This window comes from Dromiciops gliroides, chromosome 5, assembly GCF_019393635.1.
Source record: "Dromiciops gliroides isolate mDroGli1 chromosome 5, mDroGli1.pri, whole genome shotgun sequence".
Taxonomy (NCBI): Eukaryota; Metazoa; Chordata; class Mammalia; order Microbiotheria; family Microbiotheriidae; genus Dromiciops; species Dromiciops gliroides.
In genome coordinates this window covers 166809044-166826490 of record NC_057865.1, presented here as the reverse complement: position 1 = coordinate 166826490, position 17447 = coordinate 166809044, and the positions used below count along the sequence as shown (strand labels likewise).

The following is a 17447-nucleotide window of genomic DNA, read 5'->3' as shown; positions in this document are numbered from 1 at the left end:
AAATCTGCAGATAACATAAAGCTAGAAAGGATTGCTAACACATTGGATAACATAGACAGAATCCCAAAAGGGGATTGACAGGCTAGAACACTGGGCTGAATCTAATAAGATGAAATTCAGTAGGTATAAACGTAAAGACATATTTAAGTACAAAAAATCAGTTCACAAATATAAGATGGACGAAGCATAGTTAAAAAGAAGGTGTTCTGAAAAAGATCTTGGGGTTTTAGTGGACTACAAATTAAATGAGTCAGTCTTCAATATGATGTGACATTCAAAAACTAATGTGATCTTGGTTGTCATTAAGACACTAGCTTCCAGAAATAGGAATCTGCTACTATACTCTGTATTCCACTGTACTCTGTCTTCAACAGAACTCATCTGGAATATTGTGTTCATTTATGAGTATCATGGTATAAGAAGGATAGTGACAAAATGCAGTGTTCAAAAGAAGGCAACTAGGATGGTGAAGAGGCTTGAGTCAATAAGTGAAGATCAGTTGAATGAGTTGAGCATATTTAACCTGGTGAAATAAAGATGAAATGGGGATTAACTGCCTTCAAATATTAGAAGGCATTTCACATGGAGGAGGAATTCATCATGTTATGATTAGTCCTAGAGAACCCCACCAGGAACAAGAGGTAAAAGCAGAAAAGGAGTGAATTTGGGTTTAATGTCAGGAAAAACAACAATTAGAGCTGCTCAAATGCAGAATGACCTACGTTGATGGGTAAAAGGTTCTCCCTCCTTGGAAATCTTTAAGTAGAGGCTACATTATTACTTGTCAGGTATTATGTTATAATAAAGATTTCTTTCATGTACAAGTTGGAATAGATGGCTGCTCTCAACTTCTAATTCTCAACTACTGTGATTCTAAGAAAAGTCACATTTTAAAATAAATCAATGATTGTTCCAAATCAAAAGCAAACCGTAAGCTCTTATGGCCTTGTTTACATTCTGCCATAAATTTTACAACTTTCCAAAAAGAATACAAGTTCCTCTGCACTGGGACCTTGTCTTCTTCTCCACAGGATCAAGTGTGGAGTCAGAATTTGCAGTGTGGAATATAGCACTGTCTAGTCCTCCAATCTGTACCCAGAAAAAAAAATAAACTTTTCCATAACCCAAATGGCAACTTTATCTAGCCATTTGTGGACCACCTCAAGTGAGAAAGAACCCATCACTTCTCAAGGAGGCCAAGTCTGTTCAGCTCCAATGGTTAGAAAGATTCTCCATATTATCAAGCTGAAATTTGCTGCTTTGTAAGTTCTTCCCATTATTTCTAGTTCTGCCTCCTGGGGCCAAACAGAAGCCTGACACCCTCTTCACATGATTACTGGTTCAAATGCTTGAAAGCATTGATCATGTCTTGCCTTAAGTCTTTTCTTCTCAAGCTAAATATTCCCTGAGCGGGGTCAGCAGGCAGAGGTGGCAGCAGCGACAGAAGCTGGAGACCAGAGCTCCTCACACACGAGGCGCTGAGGTACGAAAGGGGCGGTCAAGGATGTGCAGGCTGTTTTTCCAGACCACCTTATTTCTGAACTTAACCTCTTAATGCAGTCTAAGATGGCTTTAGTTTCTCATGTGTGCCATTTCATATTGTTTGACTCTCATGGTGAAGCTGTATTACTTCCACATCTTTTTTTGAGGGAAAACTGCTGTCTAGCCATGTATCCCCTGTTTACCCTAGGACTGTTGCAAAGATCAAAAGAAAGAACACATGTAAACATTTGGCACACCAATGCTCATCAATTGGGGAATTGTCTACACAAACTGTGGTATGTGAAAGTAATGAAACATTACTGTGCTGTAAGAAATAATGAGTGGGACAAATACAGCGAAGAATGAAAAGATTTATATGAAATGATGCAGAGTGAAGTAAGCAAAGCCAAGAAAACAATATATACAAGGAGTACAACAATGTAAATGTAAAGAGCAAACGCAATAAAGTCAAAAGCACATGTAAAATTAGAAAGAACAAGCAAGGCCCAAAAGAGATATGAAAAGGAATCCCCACCCTTCACAGGGGTGGGAAGTCTACATTATTGTATATTGCACATATTTTCAGACTTTTTCAAGGTACCAATCAGTTATGCTCGATTTTTTCCTCTTCTATTTCTTATTTGTCTTTTTTTTTTTTTTTTTAGTGAGGCAATTGGGGTTAAGTGACTTGCCCAGGGTCATACAGCTAGTAAGTGTTAAGTGTCTGAGGCGGATTTGAACTCAGGTACTCCTGACTCCAGGGCCGGTGCTCTATCCATATTTTGTCTTTTAAAAGTACTATTTGTTCTGAGATGACTCTCTGGAAGTTAGGGGGAGCGCTACTGAGGAAAGCTACGGTGATATGAAAAAATATAAAAATAAAAACTGCTATGTAATGTTAGCTATTGTTATGTTTATTTATAGAGCTGATTTTTTTTTTGCACTTCTCTAAAATGAATTTCACTTATTAGAGTCAGCCCAGTATTCTAGATTGTGAGGATCATTTTGAATCCTGACTCTTTTTCCAGTGTATTAGTTAATACACCAGCTCTGTGGCACCTACAAATACATGCCATCTATGACTTTAGGCAAGTAAAGCACAGATGACTAGAGCACTTCACTGGAAACTTCCTTCTAAGTTGACATCAAAACATTAATGAATACTCTAATGAATGGCCCAGCCATTCAACCTGTTCCTAATTCAACTACCTAGTATAAAAGGAATTTTACTATATAGCTTGCTATAATTAAGATAAACTACATCTAAAGCATTCATCTAATCTTTCAGTTTAGTAACATTTCCACAAAAGGAAATGAGTTTAATTTGGCACAACCTATTCTCTTTTTTTTTGGTGGGGCAAGGAGGGTTAAGTGACTTGCCCAGGGTCACACAGCTAGTAAGTGTCAAATGTCTGAGGCCGGATTTGAACTCAGGTACTCCTGAATCCAAGGTCGGTGCTTTATCCACTGCACCTTCTAGCTGCCCCCAGCACAACCTATTCTTAATAACTTATGCTAATGTTTGTAAACACAGCTTCCTCTTCTAAATGTTTACTAACCATGTCTTTAATACCCTAGGATTATATCAAGAATCAAAGCCAATTACTCTGGCCTACAGTTTGCTGGTTGTATTTTCTTTTCTTTTTTTAAAATTGAAACAAACATTTTCCTGTCTCCAATTTTGTAGCACTTCTCCCCATTCTCTATGATATTTCAAAGATTATTGACAGCAGCTCTCAAATCATACCTGCCAATTCTTTCAGTATCTAGGTTTATTTATTTTAACTAGAAGAAAAGACTGGAAATCAGCAAAAAACCGTAGTGCACTCCTAATATCTCTCTTATGGGTATCTGTCACACTGTTGTACTTATCTTCTATTAATTTCCTTTGCTTCCATCTTCTATGCTGTGCTTTTAAAAAGTTAAGTTGGTAATACCAAAGTTCTCTATACTTCCATAGTGATTTCTTTAGAAAATTCCCCTATTTCCTCCTCTTCATAGCTGCCTATTGGTGTCTTCAGAATATTATTCTTGAAAGTTTCCTTCTCTCCTCGTCTGACTTCCCTGCAGAAATCTAATATCTGAGATCCCTGACTCTTTGGAATCTGCTTTCTCTAACTCTACTGTGCATAAAGGACTGTACCAAGATTGTTTTTGTTTTTGTTTTTCTGCTCATCACAAATTCTAAATATAGAAATCATCATTTCTCTCCATTATCTTTACTCCAGAGACCAGTATTTACTTAGTGGTAAGAATAAGATATTGAATTATGTCCCTTCTTGTTTATCTATTTTTGAAGGATAAAGCTCTCATTAAGGAAAATCAAAGCTTTATTAGCTACTGTGTTTTTTGATAGAAAGAACATTCCTGAGATGTTGGTGTACTTGAAGTATCCTATCACTACTATCCATGCTAGGTTTATGATATATTTCCTAAACTCCTCATCTATTTCCTCTTAGTGATTCGGTTTCAAATGCTCTCCCCACTATGCTTCACTATTTTGGTTCTTGATTTTCTCATATGATTAGATCCTCTTAACATACAATCTTCCTTGCTCCCTCCTTGCCTTTTATCTATCCTGCTCTCTTTGAATAAGGTTATTACATAAACTATTTTCCAATTACAAAATCTCGTCTCACTAAATATTTATGATACTAAGGAAGTCAAGTTTGCCTCTTAGAATTAGGACCTGTAATTCATCATAATTGTTACCAATGATCTCTTTACTGGTAAATCCAAAGGCATTTTCTCAGGCCTCAATCTTAACTTTGCTACAGTGTTTAACATTGCTGATCACCTCTCTCCTTCTGTACTTGGCACCATGTTATTCTCAGTCCTCTTTGCAGGATCATCATCCACGATTCACTCCCAAGAATGAAATAATCCCAATTCTAAAGGCATTTACATTTGAATGTGAAAGACAACAGGTGTGTGCACAAAGCAGTTTGGATGGGAGGCATTAGAAGTTGGGTTAGGAAAGGTTTCATGCAGAAGATGGTGCTTGAGCTCAATTTTTAAAGAAGAGGTCTTTATGAAGAAGAGAGATGATGAAGAAGTCCATTCCAGGCATGGAAGATGGCCCAGGAAAAGGCAAGGAAAATTACTTTGGCAGCAGTGTACAAAATGGCCTGAGAGACTCAAGTGAGAGTCCATAGGTAAGGAGACCAATCAAGAGGCTGCTGCAATAATGCAGGCAAGAGGTGATGAGAGCCTGAACTAATCTATTAGATGTTTAAGTGAAGAGAAGGGAATGCATGGGAAAGATGTTTCAAAAGTAAATATGAAAAGACTTGGCTATTGGGGTGAGCGAGAGTTGAAGAGTCCAGCGTAATGCTGTGATTATTAACACAGAAGCCTGGAAGAATGGTGGTGCCTTTAGCAGAAATAAGGAAATTTGGGAGAGGGGATAGTTCAAAGGAAAAATAATGAATTCCATTGTGGACATGCTGAACAAGAGATTTCTCCAGGACATCCAATTTGAAATGTCTACACTTAACCATTAGAGTTGTCAGAATATAAAACATACTGCTTTGGGGAAGAAGTGAGTTTGTTATCTTCAAGTGGAAGCTGAAGAGACAGTGGTCAGGGATGTCCTAGATACAATTCATAATTCAGGTAGGGTTGGACTACACGACATGTGATACCCTCTCAAATCTGAAATTATATGATTAAAGTGCATACAAAAAGATAATTCAAAATTCCTAAGTAAAATGTCTCCTAGGTTTTAATTTAATTTGATAAATTATTCACTTCCATTACAAATGGACACCTTGAAAAAAGAACATCTTGAAATTATAAAATTCCAGACAATTTGGCTTCTTTTTGGCCCAATAAAATTTTCAAAGGTGCATAGATAAGAATGAGTTGGTGTGAATTAAGCATTCAATGGAAAGTTGTATAAAATGGCATTTCATATCCACTCTTTCCAAACAACTCATTCAAGTTTTAAAGCTAGTGTGGAAGCTTGGGCTAGGAGTGTGATATATTATGAAGCAAGATTGGAGGTAGACCTTGTGCCAGGACCGAGTTATTAGTTTTAGGCCTAAGACATTATTACATGCAATAATATTTCTAGTTAACAAGGAGGGTAAATTCCAATGGCACATTTCTTTTGCTAAAAAGAAAAAGCCCCCAAAGGGCAAAACAAAAAATTTTAAGTGGAAATAATAAAGGCATAGAGAAGCATCATAAAGTGTTAGAAAAAAAGAAGTTACAGTAGAAAGAATCATCAAATATTAAATACACATTTGGCCAACATATTGCCTTTAATATTGAGGTCAGCATCTTGCACTGCTTTAATAGTTGGCTTAGCAAGTATTTATTGACTGAACAGCATCAGTAGATCTCACCAGTGGTGCTCTTGGTCAGTCCAGGTTCCTCCTATTCCTCGAAAGACATTTATAATTTGTATATTATGGGGAATTGGAATCTATTTACAATTATATAAGCATTTATGCCCATACAAAGTCCTATGAAACTGAAAAGAAGGAAATCATCTCCTGAAGGAGGCAGTACACCTTTAGGAAAGAGATGAGGCATAGTCATCTTAAGAGAGAACAGGGAGGGATAAGAAGAAGAGAAGGAAGCAGCGTGAGTAAAGTCAGAAGAAAAATGAGCACACAATAGAAATAGGAATGAAGTAGAGATGAAGGTGGTTAACCACTACTGTCCCACACCTCCCAGGGAGATGGGGGTTGTAACTTGCCAGACCTTGTGGCCTGAGCAATCTCTCAGGAGATTAATTACTAAAGGAGAAACTTCCTTTTGCCAACCTAAATCCCCTGTATATAAGGTACCCACTTTCTATACATTACAAAATATATTTTTTATAGTGTTGTTGACTTCATTACTCAAGGAAATTTATTTCCAGAGGGTTCCACAGAATCTCAATATAAATCCTCTTCAAACACTGATATTAATGTTCAATATGTTAGTATATGCATATGTATGTTGTACATCTATATCCTTAGTTCTTCAGTAGTTTAAAACAAAATCTTTTTTTAAAAGATGGTAAGATAAATTAAGTAGGTAAATAACATTTTTATTTCGCTTCAATTTAAGAAGCAATACAGGAACAAAGAACTTCCTTAACATAGGCAAGTCCTAAGCAAAGAAAAAATTTCCTCCAGGCACACTAAATGAAAAAAGAAGAGCAATTTGCAAATGTAACTGTGCATATTAATAAGCATTACTCAAACTCACAAAGAAATACATCTAACAAAAATAGGAATTTTGTGAACCAATCAAAGAAAAGACAACAACAGACACTTATGAAGTGAAAGAACAATTGCTGGGAAAATGTTAGAGATGAGGAAATAGGTGATGGGTTCATTATCACTTGAACAGAAGAAAAAGGAAACAAATATCCAGAGAAAAAGAAATAAGTTAAAAAAGGCAGTCATCAGTGGTATTTTAATTGTGCAAATAAATGTTCTCTAATTTTCACAAAAGCCAATCAAAGTATAAAACATCCCGGCCTAAAGCCTCTGAGGGCTATCCTATGTACTTGGGTTTATACTGCAGGACAGTGCATCTTCACAACTGGCACTTATGTTTGCACCATGATCCCTTGCTCCCTCACTCTCTAAACATGCTTGTGGCCAAAGAATCACTTATGTATAACTGAAGGATTCAGGCATAAATGCTTTCAAAGTTAGACAGCTATTAAAGAGCAAAACATTTATTTCAGTGTGTTTGGGGTGGGGGTGTCAAGGGCACAGTAAGATTAATTTATCCAGCTATTGTTTGAGTTATTGCTGTCACCTCAAATCTAAAAATTGTATTCTTTTATTATCATCAATGAGCAAGGGTTAAAATAATTAATGCCCTACTCCTAAAAGAACCATTTGAATCAGAATGTTGGGAAGAGATACCACTGAGGTCTTTAGTAAAAATTCTACAATAATGGGTGGTGAGCATTTTTATCCAAGTTGGGCATCTGAGCCATACATTAAGAGCAATCTGATTAAAAAGAAAAACAAACAGCCAATTTCAAAGAAAATGTTTCTTGTTTAGTCTAGGAAAACATTAGTAAAACAGTTGATGACAATATCTAGATAATCCTTAGAAAGAAGGAAAGAAAGAAAAAAGAAAAGGAAGGAGGGAAGGAGCGAGGGGAGGAAGGAAGGAATGAAGGAAGGAAGGAAGGAAGGAAAAGAAAAATATACTTCATATGGAGCTTTTGTTTATTTCTTGATCTTGCTCAAGTCTTTGTCACCACCCAGTGGAAACCCAGTTCAACTGCAAGATTTACAGAATAATTGCCTCAGTAGGCATTAACAGCTTCTCGCACTGAACAACAGACATATAATTAGGTTAAAGTGCTCTAAGTGCTCTCTTGCGAACAACAGTCTACTTTTTAATTTCAGCACCAGAATGTATGTACTCTGACTGTTCTAACAGTTTTAAGTGAGGAGTGAAAGGACCCATTGTCAGAAAAATGGCATCTTGGAAAAATGGCATCTTGGTAGGAGCTTTATGCTTCCTTCTTTACAAATGACTTCCTGATTGAATACTATAGTTTTTTAGTCAGAGTAAGTTTTTAAATACCACCATAATACTGTGACCTCAAATCAATATTTGAAACATGAAAGTGTCTTTTTTCCCTGTAAATTTACCAGTAGAACATAAAACTTCAACAGTGTTACAGTATGTAATACAGTGGGGACTTTCAGAAAGGTGGTCCATTCTACTTTTTATATCAATTCCATCGAGTCCAGAGAATAAAAGGCAGAGCTATTTTAATTTTTTAAAATGTAGAATTTGTAAACTTTCTTTCCTCAGTCGCTTAAACTTAAAAGAAAAAGGAGGTGGTAGTGCCACAATTCGTCTAATTCTCATTAGACTATTACTTAATACTATAGACATCCTATAGATGTTTAGATAAATTATACTGCTCAAAACATAAACTTACTCTAATCTTCAATTTAAAAAAGGGTTTTTAAAAAAGGCATAGTTTCACTTATATAGATTAAAATGGGACATGCCAGCCCCTCAACCCCAACAAAAAAGGGGAGTAATGGCTATTCTGATGTGTGTAATCACTTTGAACAACAGAGTAACTTGTAATGCTAACATAATTTCTGAAAGCAAGCACAAGCTGGTGAGTTCTGTTTAATCTACTAAGGAATCACATGTTATAGACACCTACTATGCAGCAAGGAATTATAATGAAGAGAAAACCCAGCGCTGGAACTATAGGAGGAAGTAGAAGTTAGAATTATTGCTTTATTTTTCTGGGTTTAACTTTTGGTCCCAATAGAAGTCAAAGCACATCTATATAGAAATGTAACTAAAATGACTGGTACTTTGAGGTCCTTGTCAAATAAGTGTGATTTAAATGGTAACTATTTAAGAGCCAAAGTATATGCATATAACATGTAATTACATGTTTATATGCAAATACATACATATAGAATAGGATTCTATACCTCCCTGCAGAAACCTCTCCCCACACCCTCTCCCTAGCTCTGACCACCATTTATTTATTCATTTTATTCATTCATTCATTTTTGGTGAGGCAATTGGGGTTAAATGACTTGCCCGGGGTCACATAGATGGTAAGTGTCAAGTGTCTGAGGCCGAATTTGAACTCAGGTCCTCCTGAATCCAGGGCTGGTGCTCTATCCATTGTGCCACCCAGCTGCCCCTCTGACCACCATTTATAGGTGTCCCCAGCCATGCTCAACACACCTTGACTTGTCTTATTTTCGGGATTTTCCACTTCCTTGCCAGCTGAATTGCCCCCCTCCCTAGTATACTTCCCTACTCTACTCCCAAGTTTCTCTTTATGTATTGTTTCCCCTCATTTGGATGTATGTTCCTGTCTTATTTGTTTGGATATGTATCCTCACCATTTACTCCAGAGCCTAATACTACATAATAAACACTTAATAAATGAGCTTTCTCTAGCAGTTTTTCTGTCTCTCTCATATTCTCTACTATTCCGCAGTAAGAGATAAAAGGCTTTAATTTCACAAATATGAGTGTTGCACATGTGGCACTCCTTTAGTAAGACCTAGCTTCTATTAATATTTTTATGAGAAGATAGTTCTCAGAAAGGCAAAGGACCTTAACAGAATTACAAACAAGACTTTAATGAATTTCCTAATAGCTGTTCTCTTTTAAGGGCCTTTAACATATAACAAAGTTATAGTCATAATGAAACCATAAACTTCTAATTTAAAAGCAGTATTGCAGGGGGCAGCTAGGTGGCGCAGTGGATAGAGCACAGGCTCTGGAGTCAGGAGTACCTGGGTTCAAATTCAGCCTCAGACACTTAACACTTACTAGCTGTGTGACCGTGGGCGAGTCACTTAACCCCAATTGCCTCACTAAAAAAAAAAAAAGCAGTATTGCAGACTATCTAGAAAAATGTTACTCTTTATCGCAGAACTATAAAATTCTATAATGAACAATGAACAACAAATTCAGAGAAACATTGGAAGACTTTATACGAAGTGATGAAGAAGGGAGAATCAAAAGAACAGTATACACACTATAACAATATAAATAAAGATGCCTCTCAAAGGCAACAAAGAGCAAGTTAAATACAATGGACAATGTTTACACCAAACTATAAAAGCTGAAATACCTGCTTACAATCTGTCAACGCCCCAAACATAAAGTGGCATGTACTAGAGCAGAGAGAAGAATGAACTGCCTGGGAAAGCAGTGAGTGCACTTCTGCTCATTGGAAATCTTCAGGCAGAGGCTGCTATAATGGATATGCTTTTTTGGATATGAATGGACAACGTGAGCCATTCCAATTTTAAAATCTTACGATTATGTGAATGAAATGTTTTTTGGATTGGATTAAAAAAACTTGAAGAAAAATATACTAGACAAAGCCTAAAGTAAATGAGGTTGAAAGAATTTAATTAAAAATGTTAGATGCAAAAAAAAAAAAAAGTACCAAGGTAGTAAAGCTTGGTCTAGAATAGAAAGCACATACCTAGGGTATTTATTGGAGTACTTAGTGTGAAGGGCAACTAGGATAGTTAAAATAATGCATTTGCCATTAAAACTAGGGAAATTTATATCACTTTCACCTGGATTTATTACAGAGAAGGCAATACTGAATATAAAATCTGTGGTCAAATTTTGAAAAGCCTCAATTTATTAAATAAAATAAAGCTGCCAAGTTATGGCATTCTAAGAAACAGCCACTTGTGGAAATTCCAATGCTATCATTCTACTGAATATTACAGTTATAGTTTTCTTTTAAGCTTTGTAGTTCAAAAACCCAAGTCTTTGGATCCTCTCCCATATTCACTCTTTAAGCCTCCAACTCTTACAACTAAATTTCATTAAGTATTTTCCTTCAGTAACAAATTGTTCCTGAAAAGCCCACCTGTTCTATGAAAGCTTCATTTAAATTCCCCATCACTCATTTTTCCTTAGATGTCCCCAGTTGGTCCATATTCTTGCATTAAATGAAATAGAGTTCCTATTGCTGTTCTGACACTAATGATGCTGAGCATACTGGCAGAAAAAAAAAGCCACATTAATTTCAACAGTTGTTGAAGGTAGGGACGGGTAATGAAAAACCAATTCTTTTGAAATAATGGAAACAAACACAAAACAGAATTATACAGCTTCTCCCTATATTAATACAAGTGACAGAGATTATGTATAACTCAATTTAAAGTAAGATATTAAACCATCACATTATAAAATATGGGCAATAATTAGGCAATAAAAGAGAGGCAAACTTTAGGTAGAATATGAATATTCTACGCTGTTTTAGGGGAAAAAAATTTAAAAAGAGAATGAGAATAGAAGCAAAATGTCCCATAGTGGATGGAGAGCTGGCCACATACAGGGTCAGGAACACTTATGTTCAAGTCCCAGTCTGGTGATCTGACCAGTCATTTAACCTCTCAATACCACAAGCATCTCCCAACTACTAGGAGCAGTTGTTGATTTGCATTAGTAGAAGGAAGAAGGGAGAGGGGTAAGAAAAGAGAGAGAGATGAGGGAATAAGGTAGAGGGAAGGAGAAAGAGAGAGAGTGATTGCAAAAATGTGTTGCATATAGTAGGACAAAATTTCTTAGTCGAAGGGCTGTCCCAATGGGTAAGAGGAAAATCCTGACTACCCAATGATGAGGCCTCAACAAAGCATGCTTCCATTTGCATTTATTACTGTGGCACTCAGTTTTTCCTGCTCCTGGGCTAGCAAACTGATTACAATGAATAAGTATTAGAACAGCATTAATTAACCATAAAAAATATTGAATCTTGAATCTGTCCATGTATAAAGGAGATATTACCCACCACTGCTTTTTATCCCTTATTAATTCTTCTCTCTCTTCTGGCAATCATTTTATGATTGTCCTACTTCACCCCCTAAAAAGTCTGTTCCATAACATCACATTAAGAAGACACTGTAGAATTGATCCACAACGCTAGCTCCAACTAATCTTAGTTCTTTTTTTCTTTCTCCTTTTCCTTGCCTCTCCCTCAAAAAGTTACAAAGTTAGAAAAGTGGCTTTCATTCAGAGAAGAGAACACTGACAGTATGGTACAGTGGAGAGAACACTGAGTTTAGAATTAGATGGCCTGATTGTCAGTTCCAGCTTTGCTACTTACTACCTGCATGCCCTTGAACAAGTGACAACTTCTCTGGGTCTTGGTTTGTTCATCTATAAAAGCAGGGGGTTGAACTAGGTGACATTTAAGGTCCTTCCCTGCTATCATCTATGATCTTATGAGAAAGTAAGGACATAAGCATTTATTAAGCACCAGGTAGTATACTAACCACTATATAAATATTATCTCATTTGATCCTTATGACAGTCCTCGGAAGTAAGTGCTATTATTATCCCTGTTTAATAGCTGAGGAAACTGAGGCAGACAGAAGTTAAGTAACTTTTCCAGGGTCACACAGCTAGTGAGTATTTGAGGCAGGATTCAAAATCAGGTCCTCCTAATTCCAGGTCTCACGTTCTATCATGGGGCTGCTCTGCTTCACAAAGTCAGATATTTTCAGTTTGGAGAGATAATCTATTATGTCCTTCTGTGTTTCTTAAATCCTCCAAAATGCATGGGTGTCTTGTTCACACTGCAGAATATGGAGTGGCACTTACTGAGTCAGGATTCACCAGCATTACTGGATTTGTGAAGTAGATCTATATTTATTTACTTAGCACCAAAGCTTTCTGAGGTTATTTTAATATAAATAGAAACAGCACCATCTAATAAGAGTTTATTCATACCAATACTAATGAAAGTATAATGATTATACTTCCAAAAATGATCACTGTTAACCTGACCATGCATTTTGATCTTTATTACTTTAGAAAGCAGGATTTTTGGTAAAATTTCTTACCGGGTTCAGGGAGATCTAATTTGGCCCGTTTCAGTTCTAACATAGAATTCTGAAGTTGTTCTATTACAAAATCATCATCAAAGAAAAAGTCCTTGGCTAGTGTTTCCTGAAGAAATTCCACAAGCTCTTCCATAGACAGTTTCATTAGATGTTCTAACAAGGTACAGGAGAAAAAAAAAAACACAATGTCAATGGCGATCTCGGTTTCAGCCACATTCAGTTAACAAGATGGTTGACTAAAATAAATTGGAAGTTTAAGTACTTCACCATAGCTATCATTCTAACAACATAACACAAAAAACAAAAAACACAAAAATACCCCCTGAGACTAAAACAGCTAAAGATTAAAAAGGCATTTGGATTTGAGGAGAGGGGATATGCTGCCAGGAACATCTCCCCCTTGATTTAAGAAGTTCTAGGCTCCTAAAATGAATACTTCTCTCATGAGTGATGGTAGCAGTCAAAAAACAGTTGTTAGAAAAACATAAATGAATACAAAAGGATCATAAAAAGTGACATGAGAATCCATCTGTCTCCTAAAGCAGTCATCTCTAATTCCCAATGGTAGAAAGGCATTCATATTTAAAAATCGCTTGCATTACACCTAGTTCAGGGCTCTGGATTGACATAAGGTTTTGAGGACAAGGTAGAAGACTAGCCCAGAAAATATTCTGGAGTCTCCCTCACTTCCCCCTAAAGGTGATAAATGTTTCAATTTAATACATATATAACAGCCATTACACTAAGTTAATTTTGTTATATGGTCGTTGCCAATACCTGAAGGAGTAAGGTTCCTTCTGTCAGTCAAGCCCCCACAGCCATCTTTGAGGGGAGAAATAATTGTAGATTGGGGGCCCAAGTTGCTCACTCCCACCATGGAAGACTAGACTAGACATACCAACAGGCAGACACGCACTGGTGCACTGGGAGGGGCAGTGTGCTAGTTCCAGTTCCAGCTTAGCCCTCACAGACATCACTTGGAGAAGCAGCCCATCTGATGAAGGTGCCAGGTATCCCCACCAACTTATCAACTAACTGCCATATAGAGGGCAGGACACCAGCCTAGCTGAAGCAAGGAACTCCTTGGGAAGAGTCAGGAGGCAGCATCCACCAGACAGCTCCCCCATTATAACCACCTTGACCGCCATCTTCCCCCAGCCACTGATGCAGACACCTAAGGAACCTGAAACAAAAACTCTTGGGAATAGTCTAGTGACTGCAGCCGTCATGCTGGGAGGCCACCCAGGGTGAAGATGCAATCTGACAACTCCTCTTAAGGTGCTATAGACACAGCTACCGAAGACCCAGAAAAGGAAGGTTATTACTAACAAAGTCCTTGGCTCGGCCAAATGGTTCAGCATCAGAAATGGATACGATTTTTATCAGTGGAAATGAACCCTAATGGCTATGGGGCTTTTCCACCTGATTTGCAGTTGAAACCTTCCCTATATGTTAGTTCCCCCATTAGAATGTGAGCTTCTTGAGAGCAAGGACTGTCTCCTTTTTTTATTTGCATTCCCTTCATTTAGCGCAGTGTTTTACATAAAGCAAACATTCAAGAAATGCTCTATCACTTCATATCTATCACGGGCCATAAAATTTTAAAAAAGTAGAATAGGCAATATTATTTTTGGAGTATAAAAGTATAAAAGTTCCACTCACTTTTTACATTGGATGAGGGACTATAATACAGAACTAACAAATGTGTCTTTTGTGTTTTGGCCAGCTAATCAAGAGAAATTTGGGAGAAGGAAAAGGGCATTTATAGACAGACACACATATAGATAAATGCAGACATTGCCAGAGACATATATATGGCTACAGATGAAGAGGGAAACAAACACAGATATAGATATGTAATTAACAGGCTGTCCCAAATGGTCTTAGTGCAGTTTTAAGTGTTTCTAAAGAAATTTGCCAATTTAAAAAAATGTAATGCTCATTGAAAATTTAACAATCAGCTTGGCAGGAGCTGAATCCAGCACACCCCTGTCTATGATCCTATTCTTAGAGAAAGGAGCAGAAAATTATGTCTTTCACACTCAAGCTTAAAACTGCACTGAGACTTTTGGGACAGCCTTTACATATCAGTTTCTCACAATAGCCTAAGAGGGAGATCTAAACAACTAGGAAAAATGCAATTATACAATCACTGTTAAATCACAAGGTACAAACGCTAAATACTGTATCTGGTGAAGGTTTCCACAGAAGGATAGGGTCCTGATTTCAGGTTTGAAAGACGTGTAAGAGTCCTAATTTTTAATAGAAACTCTCACATTCTCATTTTACAGTGAACACGGCAGTGCTGCTCCCTCCTTTGACACCGGGCCAGCCCAGAACCAAGCTAGATGGCTGTGTGATGGGAAGACCTGCAGCCAGGGGGACACTCTTTCTTCTTGACTCCTCCTTCACCCAAGTTGCCTGACTGCTCGTAGGGCTCATAGGGCTTTGTTATGAAATGATGTAGGATCACCAGGCCTTAATATCTGTCCTGCCGCTGTCTCCTCAGAGTCTCCAGGCCCCATTTTTAGGGCCTACAGTCTCTTGTCACCGTCACCTCCCCCATGTCATGCCATGCACTTGAACCACTGAACCTTTGGGGCTTCCCACCTTTCCACATACCCTTTAGCTGAACTTTCATTTTTATGTTATATATTTTACAAGATTATGTCTGCCCTAGAGCATAAGCCACTTGAGGAGGAATTTCTGAGATTTTTTATTTGTATTCCTCTATAGCACTTACCACAGTGCTTAACATAAAGTACTTAATAAAATATTTTTTAATTCACTAATTCCCTAATTTTAGGGAGTATTTTGAAGCCTTCTGCTAAAGATTTAAAAACCTTGTTTAGTATTTGCATACAATCATCGATAGAATCTCTTCTTGGTTCTTGCTCAAAGGGACACCTAAAAGGAAAGAAAGTTAGAACTTGGATTATGATTAAAGGTGTGGTGATCAATGGTGGAAAAACAGGCTCTACTGGGGGGAAATTTAAATTTAATTTGCATTATTTACATTTCTCCATCACTTTCTTAAATCTAGATTTAGACTTATTAATAAAACAATAAATCAGGCTCATATCTGTAGCATTTGCCAGTTTCCAAAATGTAATGCTCAATGAAAATTTAACAATCAGTTTGGTAGGAGTTGAGGCCAGCACACCCCTGTCTATGATCGTTTTCTTGGAGAAAATATCAGAAAATTAACCTCTTTTGGCTTTTTCATGTCTAAGCTCTACATTTCCTGTTCCTTTTCCCTTCTAGTGCTCAGAGCAATGAACCCCAGACTAGGAGGAAAATAGACAATATCTTCCTAGAATGTTAAGACAATAAACCATATTACTATTGGAGTATATTGCATTTTAAAGCATATTGCAGATGAGGCCTAGGTTTATGGAAGAGCTGTGATATTTTGATGATTTATATCTTTGCCTTCTATTGAGTAAATGATATATTATTATTCCTATTTTTACCTTGTCATTTAGTAATTACCTTACATCTGAAAGTTAATGCTGTCATTGTGACTGAAGTATGAAAATGAGAAACACATTGGAGTAGGCTAAGAAGCTACAGTGTTGAACACACCAGGATTACCCCTAGAAGCCTGAAAGGCTGTGTGGTCACCGTTCTCTGGACCCATCCAAACTGCTGAAGTAGATTATAGGTGGAGGAGTGAGCTAACCATAGCTGGAAAAGAGAGAGAGTCTAGAGAGAAAGCTGGCATCGGTGCCACTCTTAGGCTCCACACAGATTTGATATACATACTTCACACCTGTCATTAAGAGAAGGCAAGTCAAAGGCAGACTAGAGGAAAGGGTAAAAGGTCATTAAAATGTCATGACTCTAACATCAGATTTATAGTCTCTATAGAATGGCTTCATGAGATAACCCCAAAGGAAAAAAAATAGTCAAATGGTAGCACTTTGTTCATTTGTTTTTGGTAGTTCTAAAAACCATTAAAAATTAAATACAGAGGGAATAAGGAATGTGAGATATTTAAAGACAACATCAACTTCTATAGGGTGTTTGCAGTAAAAATAGTTTCTTACTTCTGTGTAGCTTCAGGATTGTGTAAGACATGGCAGTAAGAACTCGTTCTCCTTCAAATATGTAAATATCCCATATCCTGAGGTTTAGCGTAAAGGGAGTCTGCAATAAAGTTTTTTTTAAGTCAATTATTGATTCTACTTTATAATTTCATGTTCAAGTTCAGTAAATAAAAAATACTTACTCGATCAAGGAAACACTGAAAGAACCACTTCATTGTATAAAAACTTGTGTAGATTTCTTGAGAATCCTGGAAAAACAACAACACCAAATACAACACACAAACATGACTTAAGATGATAATGATAACTGACATTTATAAAGGTCTTTAAACTTTATAAAGCAATTTATATAGGTGATTTCATTTGATCTCATTTATAGCATGTAGGAATCAGACTATAAAAACAAAGCATTACAAGCTAGAGATATGTTAGACACGTTAGAGATAGCGAAGAAATCTAGGCCATGCTAAATCTTCTGCCATCTCATTATAGCCTTTCTTCATGATGTTTTAATTTGATTTTTTCCTGTTCTGGTCTTTTCCCCATCTCTAAACTGTCCAGTGGAAAAACAGGCAGAAATCCAATT

At 36.9% G+C, this 17447-nt stretch overlaps 1 protein-coding gene across 1 annotated transcript in view; it reads right to left on the bottom strand.

Moving 5' to 3' along the window:
• Positions 1-17447, bottom strand: part of USP6NL (USP6 N-terminal like) — a 151573-nt gene that overhangs the window by 10745 nt on the left and 123381 nt on the right. The window contains 3 exon segments of the mRNA XM_043968596.1: positions 12813-12965; positions 16862-16961; positions 17044-17109. Of these exon segments, the coding sequence (XP_043824531.1) occupies positions 12813-12965; positions 16862-16961; positions 17044-17109 (319 nt within the window).